At 46.2% G+C, this 22,005-nt stretch overlaps 1 protein-coding gene and 1 long non-coding RNA gene across 7 annotated transcripts in view; one reads left to right on the top strand and one right to left on the bottom strand.

The window, feature by feature from the left end:
• MINDY4 (MINDY lysine 48 deubiquitinase 4) overlaps positions 1-22,005 on the top strand; it is a 114,067-nt gene that overhangs the window by 39,853 nt on the left and 52,209 nt on the right. For all 6 annotated transcript variants that reach the window (XM_070616156.1, XM_070616153.1, XM_070616152.1 and 3 more), the window contains exons 6-7: positions 14,758-14,816; positions 20,062-20,168. In XM_070616156.1, the coding sequence (XP_070472257.1) occupies positions 14,758-14,816; positions 20,062-20,168 (166 nt within the window). The remainder of the gene's footprint in view (positions 1-14,757; positions 14,817-20,061; positions 20,169-22,005) is intronic.
• LOC139082861 (uncharacterized) overlaps positions 1-22,005 on the bottom strand; it is a 28,368-nt gene that overhangs the window by 2,716 nt on the left and 3,647 nt on the right. The window lies entirely within an intron of this gene.

The following is a 22,005-nucleotide window of genomic DNA, read 5'->3' on the forward strand; positions in this document are numbered from 1 at the left end:
GAGTAGTATTCCATTGTATATATGTACCACATCTTCTTTATCCATTAGTCTGTTGATGGGCACTTAGGTTGCTTCCACGTCTTGGCTGTTGTAAACAGTGCTGCAATAAACATTGGGGTGCGGGGCTGGCCCCGTGGCCGAGTGGTTAAGTTCACACGCTCCACTGCAGGCGGCCCAGTGTTTCGTTAGTTCGAATCCTGGGCGCGGACATGGCACTGCTCATCGGACCACGCTGAGGCAGCGTTCCACATGCCACAACTAGAAGAACCCACAACGAAGAATACACAACTATGTACCAGGGGGCTTTGGGGAGAAAAAGGAAAAAATAAAAATCTTTAAAAAAAAAAAAAATCTTAAAAAAAAAAAAATAAAAATAAACATTGGGGTGCACAGGACTTTTGGGATTGCTGACTTCAGGCTCTTTGGATAAATACCCAGTAGTGGGATGGCTGGATCGTATGGTAGTTCTATTTTTAGTTTTTTGAGGAATCTCCATACTGTTTCCATAGTGGCTGCACCAGTTTGCATTCCCACCAGCAGTGTATGAGGGTTCCTTTTTCTCCACAACCTCTCCAACATTTGTTGCTATTAGTTTTAGATATTTTTGTCATTCTAAGGGGTGTAAGGTGATATCTTAGTGTAGTTTTGATTTGCATTTTCCTGATGATCAGCGATGATGAGCATCTTTTCATGTGCCTATTGGCCATCTGTATATCTTCTTTGGAGAAATGTCTGTTCATGTCTCCAGCCCATTTTTTGATTGGGTTGTTTGATGTTTTGTGATTGAGTTGTGAGAGTTCTTTATATATTATGGATATTAAGCCTTTGTCAGATATATGACTTGCAAATATTTTTTCCCAGTTAGTGGGTTGTTGTTTTGTTTCAATCCTGTTTTCATTTGCCTTGAAGAAGCTCTTTAATCTGATGAAGTCCCATTTGTTTATTCTTTCTATTGTTTCCCTTCTCTGAGAAGGCATGGTGTCCGAAAAGATCCTTTTAATACTGATGTCAAAGAGTGTACTGCCTACGTTTTCTTTCAGAAGCCTTATGGTTTCAGGTCTCACCTTTAGGTCTTTAATCCATTTTGAGTTTATTTTGGTGAATGGTGAAAAAGAATGGTCAATTTTCATTCTTTTACATGTGGCTTTCCAGTTTTCCCAGCACCATTTGTTGAAAAGACTCGAAACCCCCAATCTTTTGATTACACCCACATCATGAGGCTCAATGTGACATTTCCAACAGGAGACTGCCTGACATGGGTCCAGCTGCTTCACATGGTTCTTATATTTGTTCTGGAAAAAGCTCCAGATGCTTTTGGTCAAAGCTCTTCCTGTTGGCCACTTTGCTGGGTCTGTTTCTTGCCCACGCAATCCAGAAGGGGCTGCAGTCTATAGGCCCTTGCATGTCTGCCCCGCTGGGGACAGGTGACTGTGGCAGAAGGGCGCAGCCTGGAGAAGTGAGCACTCCAGGGCTCCGGAAGGCCTGTGCTCTCCGTCTCGTGCCTGGGTGTTTGGATTCAGATCCCTAGAAACCAGGGAAGACAGAGCCTTGCCAAAGGGCTTCATTCCGCTTCTGCAGAAGTTTCACTATTAAGGAGAAAAGAGATTGTGCTGCTTTGATTTTTTTTTCCCTCTCTTACAAACTCACATGAAATATTTTTACCTCTTAAGGATCTGGGAGGGAATACTTGCCCTGGGCTACAATTCTAATTTCCCACTTCCTGACTTCTTTCTGAGGTGGGCCCTCTGCTCTCCTGCTTTGGGGCTCATGGAAAGTTCCAGCATAGATTCCCCATCTTTGAGCAGCTGTTCTCAGCCACTTCCCAGCTCCCCACTGAATACCCCCACCTGCCAGGCCCCTCATCCATGAGCCATCTGTGCTGAATAGCTGGGAACCCTCATTAGGGGCAGAAGTGGTACCTCTGGAGGAGTGGGGAGGGAGGGGTCCCCCACTCTGGTTGGTACCCAAGGACCCTCACACCCCATTTCAAGTGAAAATGGCTCCCAGGAGAGGCACGGGGAGGCCGCCTATCTGGCACAGGGACACATCTAATTTTAGCCAGGGTGTGCTTGTCCTGAGTTGGGGCTGGCTCACCCATGGAAATTCCACAGCTCTGTGTTTTTTTGTGTGTGAGTGGTATAATGCTCAAAGTTTGCAAAGCTAACCTGGGCTTAAAGCAACATGTTTCTTTCTCTTTTTAATAAGAAATGTCCAGGAAACAATCATTCCTCTCTGCTTTTGGAGTTGGTCAGAATTTCCTAGAGATTCCTTTTTTGTGATGGGGCAATGTGGGATAGAAGAAAGAGGAGCTCCAGGAGCCAGTCTTTGCCGGGCCTTTCTCTGTAGGGACTTGGGCAAGACAGTGCCAGGGTCTCTGGGTCAGAGGAGACGTTGGGTCATCCCCCTGGTACAGTGGGTCACTGGCAACTCATGGGTCAGCAAAATAAAAACAAAATCAAAAACCAAAACCCCGGGGGGACCAACTCCAGGTTCAGATCCAGACTTTGTGGGCCTGAAACTTACACAGTTTGGGCGGCCCCTTTAAGACAAAGAATATAAAAGTTTCTCATTTTTTCAAATTTTACAAAAATAGAAGACCATGCCAACACATTGCTAGGTCCTCTTGGAAGGGGCCTGTGCCAGCGAGGGTCCCTGAAGCTTAAGCCCCGTTAACTTCATGGCAAATCAGACCCTATTCAGGTTGTTGTTATTATTATTATTATTTTCCTGGCTAAGTGAGAACATTAAAATAATTTCATAAAATTTAAATATAGATACAATCTTGAAATAAAAGTCCAACCTTAGGGAACAAATTAAGCCTTGTGAAAGATTCACTTTATGTTGCTCTTTTTCCTCATTTCACCATGGACCTGTATGTCACGTACTGGTTTTGTGTTGGACAATTTCCAGTTTTCTAAGCCTCAGTGTCCTCATTTGTGAAAATAGGGCTAAGAAGTCCCATGCCGCCTCCCACGCAGCCCTTTTGTGAGAGTGAAATTAAAAAGCATGCTTTTGCAAGTGCTTGGTAAAGTAGAAAAAGGGACCGTTTGCCCAGGGACACTTGGGGAAAGACAGGAGCTCCAGAACTAAGTAGTATTCAAGGTAAGCCTCCTCACCTTTTCTGAAAGTGAGTGAATCCAAATTTCTTTATTTTCAAGTCGGTAATGAAGTTAACCTCGGACCCTGACAATGTGGTTTCAGACTTGCTGCTCGTGGCTCTTTTGTTAGTGCTTACGCAGGGGAATGTTGTGTGAGTTCAAAATGGAAATATTTCATCCCAGCAGTTGTTTCAAGCTGCCCTTTGGCATATTTAACCAAACAGAACCTAAGTGGATTTAATGTTTAATGGGACTCGGAGAGAGCTGGCCTCTGCCGTTGGGGCAGGTCCTTCCCTGGATCTCTGGGCCTTTATTAGGACAGTAAAGGGCAGCAATGGTGCCAAACAGCAGCTTCTCCTAGCAGCTAAGTAAACATCTCCTCACGGCTTTCCAGTCCTCTATGGAAACCGGTGACAACTCTGATGTAATGTCTTTGTGTAGGCCTTCCCTTTTATAACTCCAAGGGTGACTGTAGACTCCTCGAGACGGGGCCAAGTCAATCCTTTCCATCCTGGGCTCTCACACCAGCCTCGGGGAGGGCAGGGCCAGGGGGATTCTTTGTCTTGGGTAGATTCATCCCACTGGATCCTCAGTCTAATGCCAGGAGCCCTAATCAGCACAGCCTTAGTGATGCCCCCTGCTGGGTTTGCAGTCTGGGGCTCATACCGGGGAGTCCTCATGGGTTAGGCCGGGTACCATGTCACGTCTCTAGCTCTGACCCTAGTCATTGGTCTCATCCAGCATCTCGGGATGGTTGGGCTTGGCTGAGCCATGCAGCCGCTTGCCAGTGGACAGAGGGGAGGAGGCAAGACCAAGAGGAAGGAAGATCATGGGCTAGCAACATTGTGCTTGGTGAACTGCACAGCTCAGGTGAGTGAAGGGTTACTCAGTGGATTGACCATGTGCCAGAGAGGTGTTCCCTAGAGACTGCTTTCCCTTCAATAGGATATTTTTCTTTCTGGGGAGTAACATCATCTCTACCCAGCTTTTTACTGCCTGTTGAGCAGCACCTCCCTCTTGGCATCAGTCACCTTGTGGAGCTGAGCTCAGCCACACCCGGGAAACTGCAGCCTGTGACAAGAGCAGGAGATGGGACTTCAGAGAGCCTCAAAGCCCTGCTAGCTTGTGCCCCTTAAGGGAAGAGCAACCAGCCTGTCCTAAGGCATCTTGGGTCTTAAGAAAACGCAATTGGTGCCTCCAACGTCCAGCATGGGATAGATGGAAATGAACCAAGATGAGAGTCTGGAGCCTAAAATTCTATTTCTGGCTTTGCCTATGACCCAGGGGACCTTGGCAGAAACTCTGCGCCCTTCCCCTTCCCCTGACAGGGCTACTTAATTAGACTAGATGGTCTGGATTGGCTTTCCCAGCCTCTCCAGATGGACGAGCTGTATCTGGGTGAACTCTGAGTACTCCTCAGCTTCCAGAGGGAGCATCCATTAAACACCAGCTGTATGGCAAGGCTTTGTGCCAAATTGGGAGATTGGGAGAGTAATATAAGGGAAGGTTGCATCTGGTACGGTTTTGTTTTGCGAATTGTATGTCCTTGAAGGAACTCTCCTAGTCTGATGTCTTGGTGACCAGAGTAAATTTCTTCCCTGTTCCTGGAATGTGCCTGATCCAGCCTGACTCAAGGAAGGAGAAATGTTGGACTGACTTTCAGATCTTGCTCTGGCTCCTCACACTTCTCGTCAAGGGTGTGTGCCAGAGCCCTTGGGGAGGCACGCATACGGAAAGATAGTTAAGCTGAGAAATTATCACCCCCAAAGAACAATGGTTCAGGAGGTTGGAGTACAACGTGTGTTCTCTCCACCCAGACAGGCAGAGCCGATGGCTTTTCCAGGAGGATGCAGGGCTATCAGTGCCTCCCCCTGCCCCCGCCAAATCTGTCCTCACCGGGCGATCCCTATCTTTGTCCAATCTTCGTCATTGTGGACCCGGATGAGAGAGACTTGGGTATGCAGCCCAATTCCCAATTAAGGTTTTTTACTAGTGTCAGGAAGATAATCTATTTGGGTTGAATTGTTAAGGCAGATTGCTTTCCAAACAGAGTGCTTTCTCACAGGAAATGTCAGACCGGGCAATTCTAGTCAGCTTTTCCACATCCTTAAGAGAAAAGAAAAGAGAGAGGAACAAAAAAAGATTCTTTTTATGTGCTGAAGGTCAGCAGTCCAAGAACTGGCAACTGCAGAGTGTTAAAACTGAGATCTGTTAAAGTCACTACACGTCGCAGTGGTTGGTGCACATGATGACTTCTTGATAACTCAGCCTTAATGGGACCTCTTGTTCTTTACGGATTAATTTTAAAAATGCTTGCCAATCTGGCGGCCCGGGGTGGAGAAGTGCTTCCTGAGATGGGACCCGAATCCCAACAGGCTGAGCACCTGGGAGGTGAAGACGCCTGAGGAGTTCCCTTTCTCTGCCAGAGCTCAGTTTCCTCATCTGTAAAACCAGAGCTTATGCCAGGTGACCCCTGAGCATCTTCCAAGTCTGACCCGCTGCGAGTCTGTACCTTGTCTTTGTGTGGGGAGCTTGGCCTGCGCCTCTGTAGGAAGCCACAGAGAAATGGAGGGTAGGAAAGTGAAAGCAAACAGTCTTTTCTTCTATGGAGGACTTCGATTTTTTAAAAATGTCTTTTTAAGTCAGCTTGCCCTCAGGGATCCGCCTCCCTGAGGCTTCCTCCCGAAGATCAGTCCTCAACGAGAGCCTTTAAACACAAGTGCTGTTCAGAGTTACTGCTGGGAAGGCAGGAACCGAACACAACACAGCCACCCCTCAGAGGGCACCTCTAAGTGCTTGCTTCATGCACACACACACTGAGAAGTGCCTGCGGGTGGGGATGGTGTGGGTCTGAAGAGCTGAAGCCCAGAATCGCTGGATGTCATGATCCTTGCAGCCTCCTAAAGATGAATCTGGCCAAAGGGAAGTTTTATTAGTTTGTTGTCAGGTGATGCCAATCTTTTCTGGCACAGGCTGGTCCTGTGGCTTCTCTCTCCAGTTCCTATGTGTCCACTGACAACTGAACAACTCTCTGCTTCGTTACTCTCTCTTCTCGTTCATTCCAAAAGGATGTTCTGTTTGAAGCAGAATAGTAACGAGTGCTGAACCTGCATCAGGAAACCTGGACTCTGGCCCCGGGGTTGTCAATTTCACCTGTCTTGTTCCAGTGCTCTAGTGTAATTCTAGGATAAATATGAATCTGGTGTGTTACTATACAATTTGTAGTATAAATTTGAATCTTGTGAGATACTGGACATCCTCGTCTGGCTGCTGCCTCCAGTAGGGATGCTTTTCATGCTTCAGTGTTAGGATGTTCTGTGGGGTTCAAATATATATATATATATATATATATATATCAAGTAAAGCAAAACCCTTTCCGTCTGTTGAGCTTGCTAAGTTTTTATTTTTGAGTATATATGAGTTTATTTTTATCAAATGATTTTTCTACATCTATTGAGATTATTTTGCATTTCTTCGCTCTGTTGGTGTGAATTATATTATTAGATTCTTCAGTATTAAAATATTCTTGCATCCTTGCTTAGCCACAGTTTTCTTCAAACTCATGGCTGATGCAGTTTTCTATTATCTTATTTCACATTTTTGCACTTATATTTACAAGTGTTAGGTTTTTGGAATCAAGGTTATGCTAGCCTCGTTAATCATCCTCTCAGCTAACCTGTAATGGTTACTGTGTGTTGGGTACTATTCTCAGTACTTGATATATTAACTCGATTAATTCTCACCATGATCTTTTGAGGTAGGACTGTTATTAACTCCACTTAATAGAGGTTCATGATGGCTCAATTTTCCTATTGAATTGTTCCTTTTGTTTTTCCATAACAAGTAGGTTTATCACTAATAATACTTTTTATTCCAAAGTCTGTTTTTATCTGATAGTATTTAGTACATTAGCTTTAAATGGTTGGCAAGCAAGTAACATATTTTTTTCCTATGCTTTACTGTTCACCTTTTGTGTTATATATCTTGTGAAACAGCATATAGCTAATTTAAAAAATCAATTTGAGTGCCTCTGTCTTTTACTGGTAACTTTAATTTGTTCACCTTTATTGTAATTACTGATATACTTGAATTCATTCATCCTGCTATATTTTTTGAATTCATTCATGCTGTTATATTTTATGCTTTCAGTTTGCCACACTTTTATTTGTTCTTCCTTTTCTTTCCTTTTGTTTTCTTTTTTGCTGAGGAAGATTTGCCCTGAGCTAACATCTGTGCCAGTCATCCACTATTTTGTATGGGGATCGCTGCCACAGCATGGCTGCTGGTGAGTGGTGTAGGTTTGCACCTGGGAACAAACTCTGGCCCCACCGAAGTGGATTGTGCCAAACTTAACCACTAGGCCATGGGGCTGCCCCCTCTTCCTTTCTTTTTTTCAATTAACAATTTTAAAGTGAACAATTCAGTGGCATTTAGTACATTCACAATGTTGTGTAACCGCCACCTCAAGTTCTAAAACGTTTTCTTCTCTTCAGAGTAAAATATCTTCCTGTTAAGCAGTTTCTCCCCATTCCTCCCAGCCCCTGGCCCCTGGCAGTCACCAACCTATGATAGTTCACGTAAATAGAATCATGTAATGTGTGATTTGTTGTCTCTGGCTTTTTTACTCAGCGTAGTGTTTTCGAGGTTCACCCATGTTGTAACACATATCAGTACTTCATTCCTTTTTACAGTATAAAAATAATCCATCGTATGAATAGATAGCATTTTGTTTATCCGCTCCTCCATTGGTGGACATTTGGGTGGCTGCCACATTTTGGCTATTGGGAATAGAGCTGACTTGAACATGTGTCCCTGTTTTCAGTTCTTTTGGATATAGACCTAGGAGTGGAGTTGCAGCGTCGTTTGGTAATTCTATGTTTAGATTTCTGAGGAACTGCCAAACTGTTTTCCGCAGTGGCGCTTTCTTAGGAATTAACTGATATGTATATTTTTCCTTCTTCTGCTTTCTGATTTGGAAGTTAGCCATGATGTTTTTACTGTTTCAGTGGTTACTCCTAAATTTTTGATCATAAATGACTTAAAGTTTAAGTTTCATCAATCTCTCTACCCCCTCAAAAAATGCGAGGAATTTAGATTTTTAGAAAGCTTTCACTGTGATCATTTCCCCTTCCCATGTTCTCTGTTTGTTATTGTCTAGGATTACCTCTTTGTTTTTAGCTACTCCCAGATTAGTTGCTATTGTTAATATTTTTATTGTTGGCTCTCGTTTAGGTTTATCTAAATGTTTACGGATTTCTTTTCCCACCGTTGCTCTCATCCTCCTCTTTCCTTCTGGGTTCAGTTTCCTGCTTCCTGGAGGAAGTCTTTTAGTAGTTCATTCAGTGAAGGGCTTCGATGGTAAACTTTTTTAGTGTTTGTCTGAAAATGTCTTCATTTTGTCCTTACCTTTAATATTTTGAATGTTAAAGATGTCTTTTGTTAAAGTAATTGTTGTTTATAGCTCATCTACCTTTTCTCTAAGATTTTTCTCCTTGTCTTTGGCATGCTGGTAGTTTCCATATGACATATCCAGATCTGCATTTATTCTCGCATGTACCGTGTGAGGCTTAGTATGTTTCTGCGAGGATTCACGTCTGGTAAGTTCTTAGCAATTATCTTTCACTAATTTCCTTTCTCACATTCTCTTTATTCTTTCCTTCTGGAACTCCTTTTAGATATATATCAAACTTAAATTTTTTCTCTTCTATGTCTCTTATTTGCTCTTTCATATATTTTGTCTCTCTTCTGATTAAGTTGCATTCTGGGTAATGGCATCTGATAACTTCTAGTCATTTATCTCTTCACTGTATTTGGTCACCTGTTTAAGCTTACTGGAAGTTTTTTCCCCCAACTTTAAAAATGTTCTAACCTGTAGAAAAGTTGAACAGTACAGTGAACACCTATATAACCTTCACCTACATTCAGCAATTCTAAGATTTTATTGCCCTTGTTTTTTTTCTCTCTCTTTCTTTCTCTTCTCTTCTCCCCTCCCCATATATATTATATGCATTTGTAACACACACATTTTTGACGATCCATTTGAAAGTGAATTCAGATATCGTGGCATTTCACCCCTAAATATTTCAGCTTGCATGTCCTAAGGACAAGAACATTCTCCTAGATAACCACAGTACCATTATCACACCTGAGACATTTCACACTGATTCCATAGCATCAGCTAACATAAAGCCCATGACCGACTTCCTCCAAAATCTTCTTTTAGGCTTTAGTCTTTTCAATCCAGCATCCAGTCAAAGTTCAGTCATATTTTGTTGCCATGTCTCCAGTTTCTTTTAATCTCAAACGATTTCCCCTCCATTTTTAGTTTTTCATGATGAGTGCCATCTGGTTGTCTCACACAGCGACCACATTCTAAATATGTCTGTTTCATTACTAGATTTATGCTGAACATTTTCTGGCAAGAACAATGCATGCGTGTTGTTATGTCCTTCCCATTAGGCCACATCAGGAGCACAGAATGTCAGTTTATTTTCGGTGATGCTCAGTTGTATCCCTCTCTTAAGGTGGTTTCTGGCAATCTCTCCATCATCCTAAAGATAACTTTCCCTTTTGCAATTAATATAGAATCTGTAACTTTCAGATTATATGAGTATCCTGTGCGTCAAACACATTTCAACCAGTGGTCTTAGCGTCTGTTGATGATCTTTTACCATAGCAGGAGTTTATAAAATGGTAATTTTCTAGTTTTTATCGTTTTATCATGTTTTTTACATTTATTGGTTGATGGTGTTCTATAGAGAAGAACTTCCTATGATCCACGCCTGCCCTTTCCCTCCCTCCATTCCTCATTCTTCCAGTTGCTGACTCATGGATTTTTAAAAAATAGATTTGCTATGTTATTATCTATCACCATCATTACGTGCCCATAAGTTTTTTATTTCTATGACTGTATTTACTTTTCAAAGCTGCCCATTCTTTTCTCAAGTGTCTCTTTCCTTATGATTTCCATTCCTTTTAAAACTTTCTCCACTCTAATTACAGACTCTTTTAGATTGTTGTTCTCTTATCTCAAGTTCTTGGGAGTCCTATTTGTTGTGTCAGCTGGCTTTCATTTATGGTACATCATTTTCTCATATATTTAATAGTTTTTTGTTCTGAGCATATTTTCCAGTGGGGCTTTAGAAAAATCTTTCTCTCCCCCAGGGAATCTGGTGTGACCTGCTTTGTTGAACTGCCCCTCCAGAGCATTTTACTTCGCTTCTGATAGGTGTGCTGGGGTAGCACTGGCTTGGGAAAATTTTATGTTAACTCCTTATCTTCTGGATTCTTGTGCTATATGAGTAGGACTCCATTCATGCTGGATTCTGAGTTTTCATCAAATAGAATGTATAGTAAGTGATAAATATCTTTCTTCTCACGGGACACCTTTCTTTTTTCTTTTTTCTTTTTTTTTTTGAGGAAGATTAGCCCTGACCTAACATCCACTGCCAATTCTCCTCTTTTTGCTGAGGAAGATTGGCCCTGAGCTAACATCCGTGCCCATCTTCCCCTATTTTATATGTGGGATGCCTGCCACAGCACAGCTTGATAAGCAGTGTATAGGTCCATGCCCTGGATCTGAACTGGTGATCCCTGGGCTGCCAAAGCAGAGCATGCAAACTTAACTGCTACGCCACTTGGCCAGCCCGTCATGGGACACCTTTCTTTTGTAATCCATAACTAATTTAGCCAGGTTTCTAGTACCAAACATACAGGAAGGAGCATCTCCTTGTCTCTGTCTTTATGTTCAGACCTAGTGGGATATTCTGAGTGCTGGGATGCAGAAGCCGTAGAGAATCTTCGAGAATAGTGTGACCTGGGTACTTCAGTCCTCTCATAGCCCCGGCACCTGCTCATGTCCCTCGGTAAGTAGGCATGCTCAGGCTTCCCCCAAGGTGCAGGTGAGACATCTGATGCCCACAGAGGGTAAGTGACTTGCCCACGGTCATACAGAATGTGGGGAGCAGGGGCAAGAGCTCAAGTCTCTGAGTGGCTCCTTGCACCAGCCAAAATTCAGTCCAGGGGTTGAGTCCTGGTGCCATGTCCCCCCCAACACCCGCAGTGCCCTGTCCCTTGCGTCTCCTGTGGGGGCAGGAAAAAGAGCTTGGGTGGCAAGTGGAGGCCTCAGACATAGCAAGCAAGCTGAGTGTCTACAGCCTGGCTCCCATGGATTTATTAGGTGCACACTTTGACACACGTCTCTGGGTTATCTGCACAATCGCATTTTGAAAAAATGTTTTGAATCCCTGATTTATCTTTTTTTGACATTGTTTTTCATAATAGTTTTCACTCAAAGGCAAGAACATGCTTTTAAACTGACCTTTTAAACTCTGTAATGCTTTGTGCCACAAAGGGACACATGAAAGGAACAATGAGCACATTCCCTAAGTGTGAGCGTGATTGAAGTCTCCTCTGGTGATGAGATCTGTGGGAAATGGGCACAAAGCATCGGAGCTGGGCTCCTGCAGCTGATGGATGGCGCTCTGGTGGAAGTCCCATGACCCAGGAGAGGCCCCGCTGTACCCTACGCAGCAGGAACATCATTCCTGCTCTCACCATGGCTCGCGGCCACCCATGTGCCTTCGGGAGCCCAGGGGGGTCACTTGGGAGGTCTGGACTCTGTCCCATGGTCCCCAGGAAGCCATGGAGGTTCCTGGGCAGTGGAAAGAAGCATAAAATGGAAGAAAGAGCAAGATAGAGCATTTGGAGCCAGCAGCCTGGGTTTGAGAGCTGGCTCTGGCGCTTCTAAGTTGTGTGACCTTGTGTGAGTTACCTAGCTTCTGTGAGGGTCACTCCAGTACTCGGCACGTGTTTACAGAGCACTGACTAGGTGCTGGGCACGCAGGATACAGAGGCAACCAAGAGAATCTTGCCATCCTTTGTTCCTCCTTGGTTATGTCTCTCCCCATGTGTATTAGTTTCCTGCAGCTGCTGTAACAAATTACCGCAACTTAATGGCTTAAAACAACGTGGATTTGTTACCTCGCTGTTCTGGAGGACCAAAGTGTGAAATCAGTTCCACGGGGCTGAAGTCAAGTTGTTGGCAGGGCTAGTTCTTTCAGAAGGTGCCTGGGGAGAATCTGTTTCTTTGCTTTTTCAGCTTCTAGGAGCCACCCACATTCCATGACTTGTGGCTCCTTCCTCCATCTTCAAGGCGCATCACTTCAACCTCTGCTTCTGGCATCACATCACCTCTCTTCTTCTGTGTCAGACGTCCTTCTGCTTCTCTGTTATAAAGATGCTTAGAATTACATTGGTTCCACCTGGATAATCCAGGATACTCTCTTCCATCTCAAGATCTGTAACTTAGTCCTAAATGCAAAGTCCTTTTTGCCGTTTAAGGTACCATCCACAGATTCCAAGGCATGGGTATCTTTAGGGTCATTATTCAGCCTCCGATACCATATCATATTGTGACTTACGTCTGTCCGTTTTTCCTGGCTGAGGTTCCCTCAGGAAACCAGGCCTGCCAGGTAACTGTCATGTGTTTGCTGGATGAGTGAATGGAGAAGTGAATGAATGCATGCTTTGGAGTTGAGAAGGAGGTGACGTCCCACCAGGGCTTTATAGGGTTAGTATGAGTTTGCCAAAGGATATTCTAGCTGATTGAATAGCTTAGGAGAAAGGTATAGAGGCATAGCTGGAGAAGTTCAGCATGGAGGAATGCAGGGGGAGCGTGAGGATACAGAGGGAGGTCAGGCTGGGGCGGTAGGTGGCCAGATCATAGATAGCTCATAGGGCACCCTAATGGGACTGGATTTTATTTTATAAGGAAGTATTATATGTGATGGTTGCAGCCATTATCTTTGGAGTCATTGCCTAGGTTAGGATTCCTGTGCTGCCACTTACTTGCTGTGTAACTCTGGGAAAGTTACTGGACCTCTCTGACGCTCAGTGCAATAACTACTTCATAAGGCTGTTCTAAGAAGCAGATGGCTCTTGATACTTGCAAAGCACGCAGCACAGTACCTGGAACAGTCAAAGGAGTCAGAAAGGCTTTGCTGTTCTTATTTCTGTCATCATTATAAATATGATTATTGCTGTTGATGATGATGATGATGGTGGGGAACCTTTGAAGAATTTCAGCCAGGCCATGGCATGGTCAGATTTGCCGTTTAGAAAGATGCCTTTGACAACTGTGTGAAGATGTGGGGGCTGGCGTGGGGGGCGGGCATCACACTGGGGGTCAGGAAACCAGTTAGGAGGCTGTTGCAATGATCTGGGTAAGAGACAAGGAGGCAGAGAGCAGAGATGGGTACAAGAGAGATGTGTTGCCTCCAGGATGTTCCAGAGATGTCTTTGCTGCTGCTGTGCCCTGCTTGAAATGGTTCAAGGCGGATTTTAGAGGCCATCTAGTACCCATGTCTCGGTCCTCATTTTTCACACAGGGACTCAGAGGCACAGCCAGAGGAAGGCACCTTGCATTAGTTTCTGGATGAAATAGTGACAGAAGGGATAGATAGAGGTAGGACTCAGGTCCTCAGCCGTTAGTGGCAGAGCTGGTGGGGATGGCAGAGGCATGGCTGGCAGAGGGTTCTTATGAAAGCACAGTCCCTCATTGCTGGGGCCAGGGAGGGGTGGCTCTGACACAGTCTCTGCATCGCCTCCCTCTTTCACACCCTTCTGCTGCTCCCCTATGCCTTAGCTCCTCTTTGCAGTTCTTTCTTTCACCATTCCCCCGAGAACACTTGCAGAATCCTGGTAGCGTAGGGGTATAGGAATTTTACAGTTTCAAATGGAAGAAATGGGCTTGACTGAGTGCGGGAGGACAAGGGGAGGATTAGGGCTGCCTGGGAACGGCGGGGAAGCAGCTCCACGTTCCAGCGCGCAAGAAAGAAGCCTGGGATCCAGAGCCGTACGTGCGTGCTCGCGGCTTTGGTACTGTGTGTCCTCCGCGGTCTTCCACTCACGCCCCTTCATACATCTTCAGGAGGAAGCCAATTCAATAGAAGGGACCACAGCAAGATTACGATCGTTACTTCAATCCTATCTTACCCTGCAAGGATCTTGGAGGAAAATATATTTCAATGCCACGTTCAAAAGAGCTGTCATTTTTTAATATAGTAAATGGGTTTTCAGAGAGTGATGTAATATTGTTATTTTTAATACAGCCTTTTAAAAAAATGATTTTACTTTAGTTCACATATATGCATGCTGGAGGAAACAAAAAGAACCTAAAGAGGGCTAAGATACAGGTAGATCATTTTAAGAAAGTTCTGCCTACACATACCTGAATTTACAAATCAGAATCATGGGCAATTTTTTCAGGTAATAGAAGGATACAGGACAGGTTCTTTGGTGCATTTCAGAGGTTTCTTATAAATAGCTACTGATAGCTTTGTAAGAAGGCGAGCAAAAACAATATACAGAGAGATGAGATGAAAAAATCTGTGCAATGATTGCAAGGACTTGATTTGTTTGTGTGTGTCTGTAAGAACACAGACTTGAAAGGCACCTTGGAGGCCATTTGGTCCCATCTGGTATGGAACCTCTTGGTGGCTCAGAGAGGGAGTGGGGCAAGGCCCACACAGAGTGGCAGGGCCAGGGCTGGAGGGAACCCGTCTCCTGAACCCCTAGCCGGTACTCCTCCCATTCTTCTCTGCTGTTTGCACTTCTCTGTCATGCTCCTCTGGTACATTGACGTTCTCTTTTTTTCTAGGAAAAATCAGCTGCCAGTGTCCAACAAGGCCGATGATGAGCTGGGAGTCCTGCAGCTCGGTAGGTGCAGCTGGTGCCTCTGTGCTGTGCCCATCAGGGTGCAGGTGGCTTCATTTGCTCTGTCTGGGAGGTCCTGGGTCCATGGTGGGGCTCTCTGCTGGCTGGGGTAGGGGCTTCTTTCTTCCCACCTGACCTCAGGAAGGAGAGGCTGGCCGGGAGACTAGAGCAGGCTTCTCTCTTTTGGGTTGATGTCTTCTTCCACCGACTGTCTTTCTCTCCTGGAGAAATCCTTGTAAGAAGTCTGGGTGTTTCTGGATCCACACTGGGTGGCCAGAGGAGACTTTTCTGCTGCATTTGGAGGTTCTTTTAGGGTCATTTAGAGCCTACTAAGGTCTCCAGAAGACAGTTCTCAGTCAAAACAGTGGTACAGCTCTGCCTGGGGAAATCCATCCTTTTAAAAATATTTATCAACATATTATTGAGGTGTAAAATACAAGCTGTGAAGTGCATCAGTGCACAGAACTTTAGCGTGCCTCGGTGTGCTTCACATACGTTTACATCTGTGTGACTTCTCTCCGAGATCAAGGTGGAGAACGTGTCGACCTACCCACTCTGTAGTGTTGAAGGAATCTTTCTTTATCTCTTTTTCTATAATTCTCTACTCCCCAAAGACTGAGTGTTGCAGGGCTTGTCAAAAGCAGCAGGAGAACAGAGGATGACGAACCAACGAGCAGACATGAAAGTGCCGTTGACATTTGCTCTTCTGGAAGCCGGCAGTTTACCTGTTGCACCACTTTGAGATCTAAGAGTTATTCGCATGCTTTTCCTCTCCTTTTAAGTGCTCCCTTTTAAAGCGAAGGAAGCAAGCAGTGCGCCCTTTAGAAGCTTCTCGTGTGAGGCGCGCAGTCTGACGGTTTGCTTAGATGAAGTTGAAAGCGCAGGGGCAGGCCCTTGAATGATGGAGGCAGGATTGTTTATTCTGCTTAGCTCCCTTCAGAGGTAACAGTTCCTCGAGTCTGAATCATCAGACGTGGCCGGTGGGGATCGTTTGGCCTGCCTGGGAGGGGTCAGGATTCTGCACGTGGCCACGCAGGATGCAGTGCGGAGCCAGGAGACGCTGGCATCTGAAGCCGCTCCGTAAAGTGCTGCACTTGAAGATTTTACAGTGAAAGCCACTCCTGTCTGAACACGAGGCAAATCAGTTTCCAGCCTTCAGAACCCAGCAGGCTTCGACTGGAAGGAAGTTCCCTCAGAACCCAGCTGTTTGAAGTGTGTGTGTGTCTGTGGCTGTGTGTTTTCCAGAGGGAGGCAGACCCCTCTTTGCTAGTGGCTCAGCTAACGACTTAGAAAAGGAGAAGGAGATAAAAGAGAAGAGATCATGGAACCCAGTCACCAAGAGAACGGGAAAGAGAAGTGTTGGTGTGGGGGGCAGAAACAAGGAGTAAAATTTGGTTGGAGGAATGACATTCCCTTCCCCACCCCTATTCCTTTTCATTTGGTTCAGTTCAGCAAATTTTGTCAGCAGTTACCTGCCAGGGCATCTGCAGGACTATTGAAAGCAGATCAAGGTGAATAAAAAGTGGGCTTGCCTTCTTTGAGGGCAGGGTTGGGTGGGACAAAGAAGAGGTGTCCTCTGGTAGCAACGCATAGAGCAGACGATCAGCAGTTCCTCACTGCTTCAAGGGGCGTGTAAGCCAAGTTCTGTGGTGGGTTCTGGAAGTTCCCATGGTGAGGTGGTATTTAGACTGGGCTTTGAAGGATGGGCAAGGTCTTGCCCAGTAGAGATGTGAGAGGAACCACATGGTCAAAGGTCGGGAGTGTGAGAGAGAGATTGGTTTGAGGCGACTGGCCTGTAGGGGAAGGTGTGGGGTCAGGGGGAGACGGGGCTGGGCAGGAAGCTGTGGCCGGGCAAGGATGGTCTTGAGTGCTAAGGGTTTGAGTGTAGGTCATTAGCCAGTAAGGAGCACTTGAAGATTCTCTGCTGTGAGCCATGTGTCCGGGGCTGTGTGTCTGGGGCTCTCTGCATGTGTGTGGAGGATGGATTTTAGGAATAAGAGCCTGGACATTGGGAGACTGGTGAGGGGGCTCTTGGAATAGTCCAGAAAGGAGGCAATTGGACCCCTGTTCTATCTGGGGAAATCCTATGAGCATTTCAAGACCCGCTCAAATATTTACCTCTTATGAGGAGCTTCTCTGACCCTTTAAGGCAGAATTATTTGCCTCTTCCACTGGGCTCTTAAAACCTTTGGACTTGTCTCTATTTTAGCACTTGTGTTATGTTATTTCTTTTTTTTTTTTTTTTTTAGATTTTTTTTATTTTTTCCTTTTTCTCCCCAAAGCCCCCCAGTACACAGTTGTATATTCTTTGTTGTGGGTCCTTCTAGTTGTGGCATGTGGGACGCTACCTCAGCGTGGCCTGATGAGCAGTGCCATGTCCGCGCCCAGGACTCGAACCAATGAAGCAGTGGGCCGCCTACAGCGGAGCGCACAAACTCAACCACTCAGCCACGGGGCCAGCCCCATGTTATGTTATTTCTTCAGGGCTCTGTCCCCTCTTCTAGGCAGTGAGATCCTTGAAGACAGGGGTGGTGGTGTTTTAATCATTTCTGGACCTCCTCTGTCCCACATAACCCATAGCACATCATGAGAGGTCAATAAACTGCTTGATGAACAAATAGAGAATAATGGCATATTATTGTAACAGTGGAGAGGGAAAGGGCGGAGGCAAGGGCTGAGACTTTCTGGAGGCAGAATAATCTGGAGGCTGGAGCAATGTGGTGTGTGGGAGAGGGTTGAGGTTTCAGCCTTGGTCTCCGGTGGAGGGCTGGGGAGATGGAGTCTGTTATCAGAACCGAAGCCTGGAGGGGCACCTTTCTGAGATTCCTGAGTCTGGGGCGTTCGGGCGCTTCCCGGAGAAGATATCTTATACTCAGTAGGTAATACTGAGCAGGCATCTGGAAAAAGAAGTATATGGGCCTCTATTATGTATTCTAATATATGTTATGTCTGAAAACATATATATAGTTTTTCCAAAGGGTAAATAAAATGGTATGGGAAACAAAATTCCTTGCTTCTTTTCAACCAGACATTTATACCAGGGCCTTAAAAATAGCGTTCTCAAACCACTGGCATTTGCAGAAGGTTTTGTCTGCTGGGCCAACATGTCATTCTGAGTGCTTTGTTTTTCCCTTGCATGGTGGTCCCGCCACATCTGTGCCCGAGGCCTGCTATGTGGTCCTGAACCAACTCCCTGCACAGCGGCCAACTTCCTCCTGGCAGAAGCCCAGGGAGGCTGCGTCCCCCTGGGACTCCACCCGGTCCCTTCCCCTGGCCCCCAGCCTCCATCCTCAGGCTTGCTTCATGGGGCCCCAGCAGAGCATGGTTCAGCCCCGCTCCCTCCTGGACAAACTCATACTAAACAGAAGCCACCAAATAGGCGTCAATCCTGCCCCTTCTGTGCCTCCAGGAAACAGTCTGGCCTGAGGCATTGAAAGGAGCCCTGGTGGGATCACTCAGGTTACTCTCCCCCTCGGTTTTGGGCCTCAGTTACCTATGGTTGAGTTAATCACCCATCTCTATTCCTCCAGTGAACATTCTCAGTATTGATCTTTGCAAAGCCTGACCTGGCCTTCTTCCCTCCCTCCCTCCCTCCCTCATCCTTCCTCCTTCCTCCCTCTTGCCTTTCCTTCCTAGTCTCCCTTTAGCCCCATCCCACACTTCCATGACCCTCCTGTCCGTAAGCAACCATTCTCATGTATTTAGTTGATATCTTTTTGCATGTGTATGTTCTTGCAAAATGTGTCGTGTTGTTCTGCGTGCAGCTATTTGTAATGGATGTAAATCGTATTGTGTTCTAGATCTCATTTGCTTTCTTACTTTCTCTACCCAACACCATGCTTTTAAGACCCATGTATGTTGCTGGGTGAACATCTGGTCTTTATTTCAAGGTATATTTTTAAGGCCCTGGTCACAGGGTGGTTTTTTCAGAGGCCCTGACTAAGAAAGGTTCTCTTTTAAATTCAGGTTCTCAATTAAATTCCAGACTTACTTTTAAATTATTTCCAGCCTGGAGGTAGAATCTGCCTCCTTTTCAGTGGACTCATCCTCTAGGAGTCGGCCTCGTGCTGTGCCTGCTCCTCTCCCAGGGGAGAAGAGGAGGCTGTAGAATAAGATATAAGACACATGTCCTGGGGACGTTGGCCTTTGGACACCATCTCCAGAAGATGTGGGGCAGGGATAGTGACATTTCTATAGGCCCCGATACACAGAATTGTGGGAAAGCATGTTGATTTCTACAGAGTGTGGCATGCTTTTTAAATAATCATTTAGTCTTGGGAAAGTGGGAAACAGAGACTCTCTGGAGACCGGCCTGCTCAGCTTTGTGAGCATAATTGCTCTCGGTTGTTTTCACTTGGGTCCTTTGTCTGACTGTTTTGGGAAATGCTGTGGCAGTGGGTGTAACGGTGAGAGGGAGCCTTGGCCGGCTGGGAAGACACAGGCTGGTGCTGCCTAGAGTCATGCTCGGCCCCTCTCTGGACCTCAGCCGCCCCAGCTGTGAGAGGACAATATCCGGAATGACACTTAGTGACCCTCTGGCTGGAGGTCCGGGGAGGTCTGGCTGGCAGGATGGCAGAGCGATTAGGAGTCGGCCTGGGTTTGTATCCTGTCACTGCCACTTCCCTTCTGCGTGACTTTAGGCCAGTCACTTAACTTCTCTTAAGCCTCAGTTTCCTCAACTGTAAACGAGAGTAATGGTAAGTGCTCCCCAGTGGGGCTGTTAGGGGGATAAAACACAGATGGTTAATAAATGAAAGCCACAATAGTGATAATCTATTATTATTGCAATTTTATCAGAAATAGTGGCGTTTTCTTTTCTCCTTCTGCCCTCTTCATGTTTGTACCCTCAGGAGGACGGATTTGCACGTCCTGCCCACCTTTTGTAAGAAATGTGTCTGAGGGAGGCTTTTCTGGGCCTGACTCAATGGCTTAGGCCCTGGGCATTTGTTTCACTGCAGGTTTACAAGCAGAACTTTCTAGTGGACCAATAGCCAAGTCCCACTCGCCAGCATCCTTGTGGTGTGGACCAGCGTGGGGCTGCGACAAGAAGCAAGGGGTTTCTTGCTCTGCCCTTTTTCCTTCTGATGAAGGCCTGGGAGCCCCAAAGGGGAGAGAGGTGGATGGTGGGGAGCCCTCTTTTCATTCACACCACCTCCAAAGTCAGCGGAGTCCTCGGTGTTAAATGACTTCATATTTTATTCTCTGTGAGTCGTAACGAGGAGCTCACACGACCATGGTTTTCTTTCAGAGGATGTGGAGGATGAACTGGTAAGGGAAGAAGTCCTCCTGTCTCCAGTCCCATCCCTGCTCAAGCTGCAGACAGTGTCAAAGCCAATCGACCTCTCAGTGGCAAAGGTAGGTGTCAAGTTACAAGTTGCTATATCTTGATTTGAATTGGTGTGGATGAGGTGATTTTGATCTTTCTGGTCCCATCCATCTCGTTATAATCTCTGGGTCATGGTTAAAATGGAAATTTGGGTGTGGTGTAGAAGAAAACCTTAACTGAGAGTCAGGAAAACGGGGACCTAGTCCTGGCCACTCCCCTTCCCTGTCCGAGACAAAAGGTGAGGATATGACCTCCTCCCATTCCAACATTCCAGCATCTAGTTCTTCTTTTGGCCCAGAGCCACTTCACCACATCTGCAATGGGCAACTCCAGAATTGTGATGACAAAGGGACAATTGTCCTCCTTAGACTGGCTCTGCTCCTGCTAGTCTCCTAAGCTGGGCTCAGGCTGGGTTGCAGTGAGGGAAGGACGGGGAAGCATTAACAATTCTTTAGCACCATCTGGGTTCCCTCCAAGGGCCTCCTGGAGGGACTTGAGGTCGCAGGACTCAGGGAGCAGGTTCCTGGCCTCAGCAGCCTCCTCTGCAGGGATGTCCTGGATTCCTCACCATCCTCAGCTGCCAGATGGCCTCACCTCTCCCCGTGGCCAGTGGTTCCTATGGGATGGAATGCTGCTCCCGCTGTCCTCCACTGGCTTTTCGGCCAGGATTCAAGAGGAAAAAATAAAACTCCTGGGGACACAACTGACCCCCTTCTCTTCCTACTTACCAAGTATTTACTCAGCACACAGATAAAAAAAGCCAAAGATTTTTCTGGAGGTTTTCTCCCTCCCCATTCCTCCCCTCCCTTTCCTTTCCTTCTTTTGAAACCACAGGGGGTCAGACACATTTAAGTGGCCCCAAACCCAGGAGTAGGTGCTTTGGCTATCTGTAGCCACAGGGCTTGGATTCTTTGCACTGGGTACTCACATTGTGGGAAGGGTCCTTAGAGGCCCCTAGAGACCACCCAGTGGTAGCATCCCTAAAAGCAGTGGAAAACCTGAGGCCCACACAGAGGAAAGGAGGGCCCAGGCCTCAGAGCATCCTCGGCAAGTGGAACCCAGGTTTCCAGGCTCATGACCCTCTGACCTGAAGACTATTCTGTGCCTGGCTGGGAGCTGTCATCCTGTTGTTAAGAGAGCAGACATGGGCATCAGCCAGAAGACTCAAGTCTCCCTATAGTTTCTAGGCTCTCAGCAAACTCAGTTCACATACGTGGATGGTTGTACTTGGCACAAGAGGAACCAAGCCCTGACAGGTGCATTCACCCCCCCATCTCTCCTGTGTGCCACCAGCTTACATTTGATGACACGTAGACACATGCCTCTGTCACAGAGATTCTCCTTGTACTTAATGAAAAGAAAAAAAGAGCTGATTCTAGAGGGAAATAATCTGAGTCTGTAAGAAAGATCTGCTAGGAGAGGGAGTCTGGGGAGGTGGCAACAGAATCCACGTGTTGGCCCTTCAGAGACCCTGGGATGTAAAATCATGGTGGAGAGAGAAGGTAGCCGGCATGGGGAGGGGGCATCCAGGGAGAGGTTCTGCCTTCCTGTCCGAGGCCCAAGGGGTGGTCAGTGGGGAGGTGTTGGCACGTTCTGGGGCTCTGGTGGGGTGGGGCTTTAGTTGATGAGAGATGAACAGTGAGCTGAATATCAGCCAGAAGTTTAGAGAATAAGCTGTGAGAAAACGGAGGGGCTGCCTTTAGAGGTGGTGGAACCCCTTCACTGGATGGTTGGGGTGTTCAAGCTGAGTTTGTGGGGGGACCACTAGTGGGTGATGTCATGAGGAGATTCTTCCTTGTAGTAAGAGATTATACTAGAGCAGGGTTGGCAAACTTCTTCTGTAAAAGGCCAGGTAGTGTATTTTGG

The sequence above is a fragment of the Equus przewalskii genome, chromosome 4 (assembly GCF_037783145.1).
Source record: "Equus przewalskii isolate Varuska chromosome 4, EquPr2, whole genome shotgun sequence".
Lineage (NCBI taxonomy): Eukaryota > Metazoa > Chordata > Mammalia > Perissodactyla > Equidae > Equus > Equus przewalskii.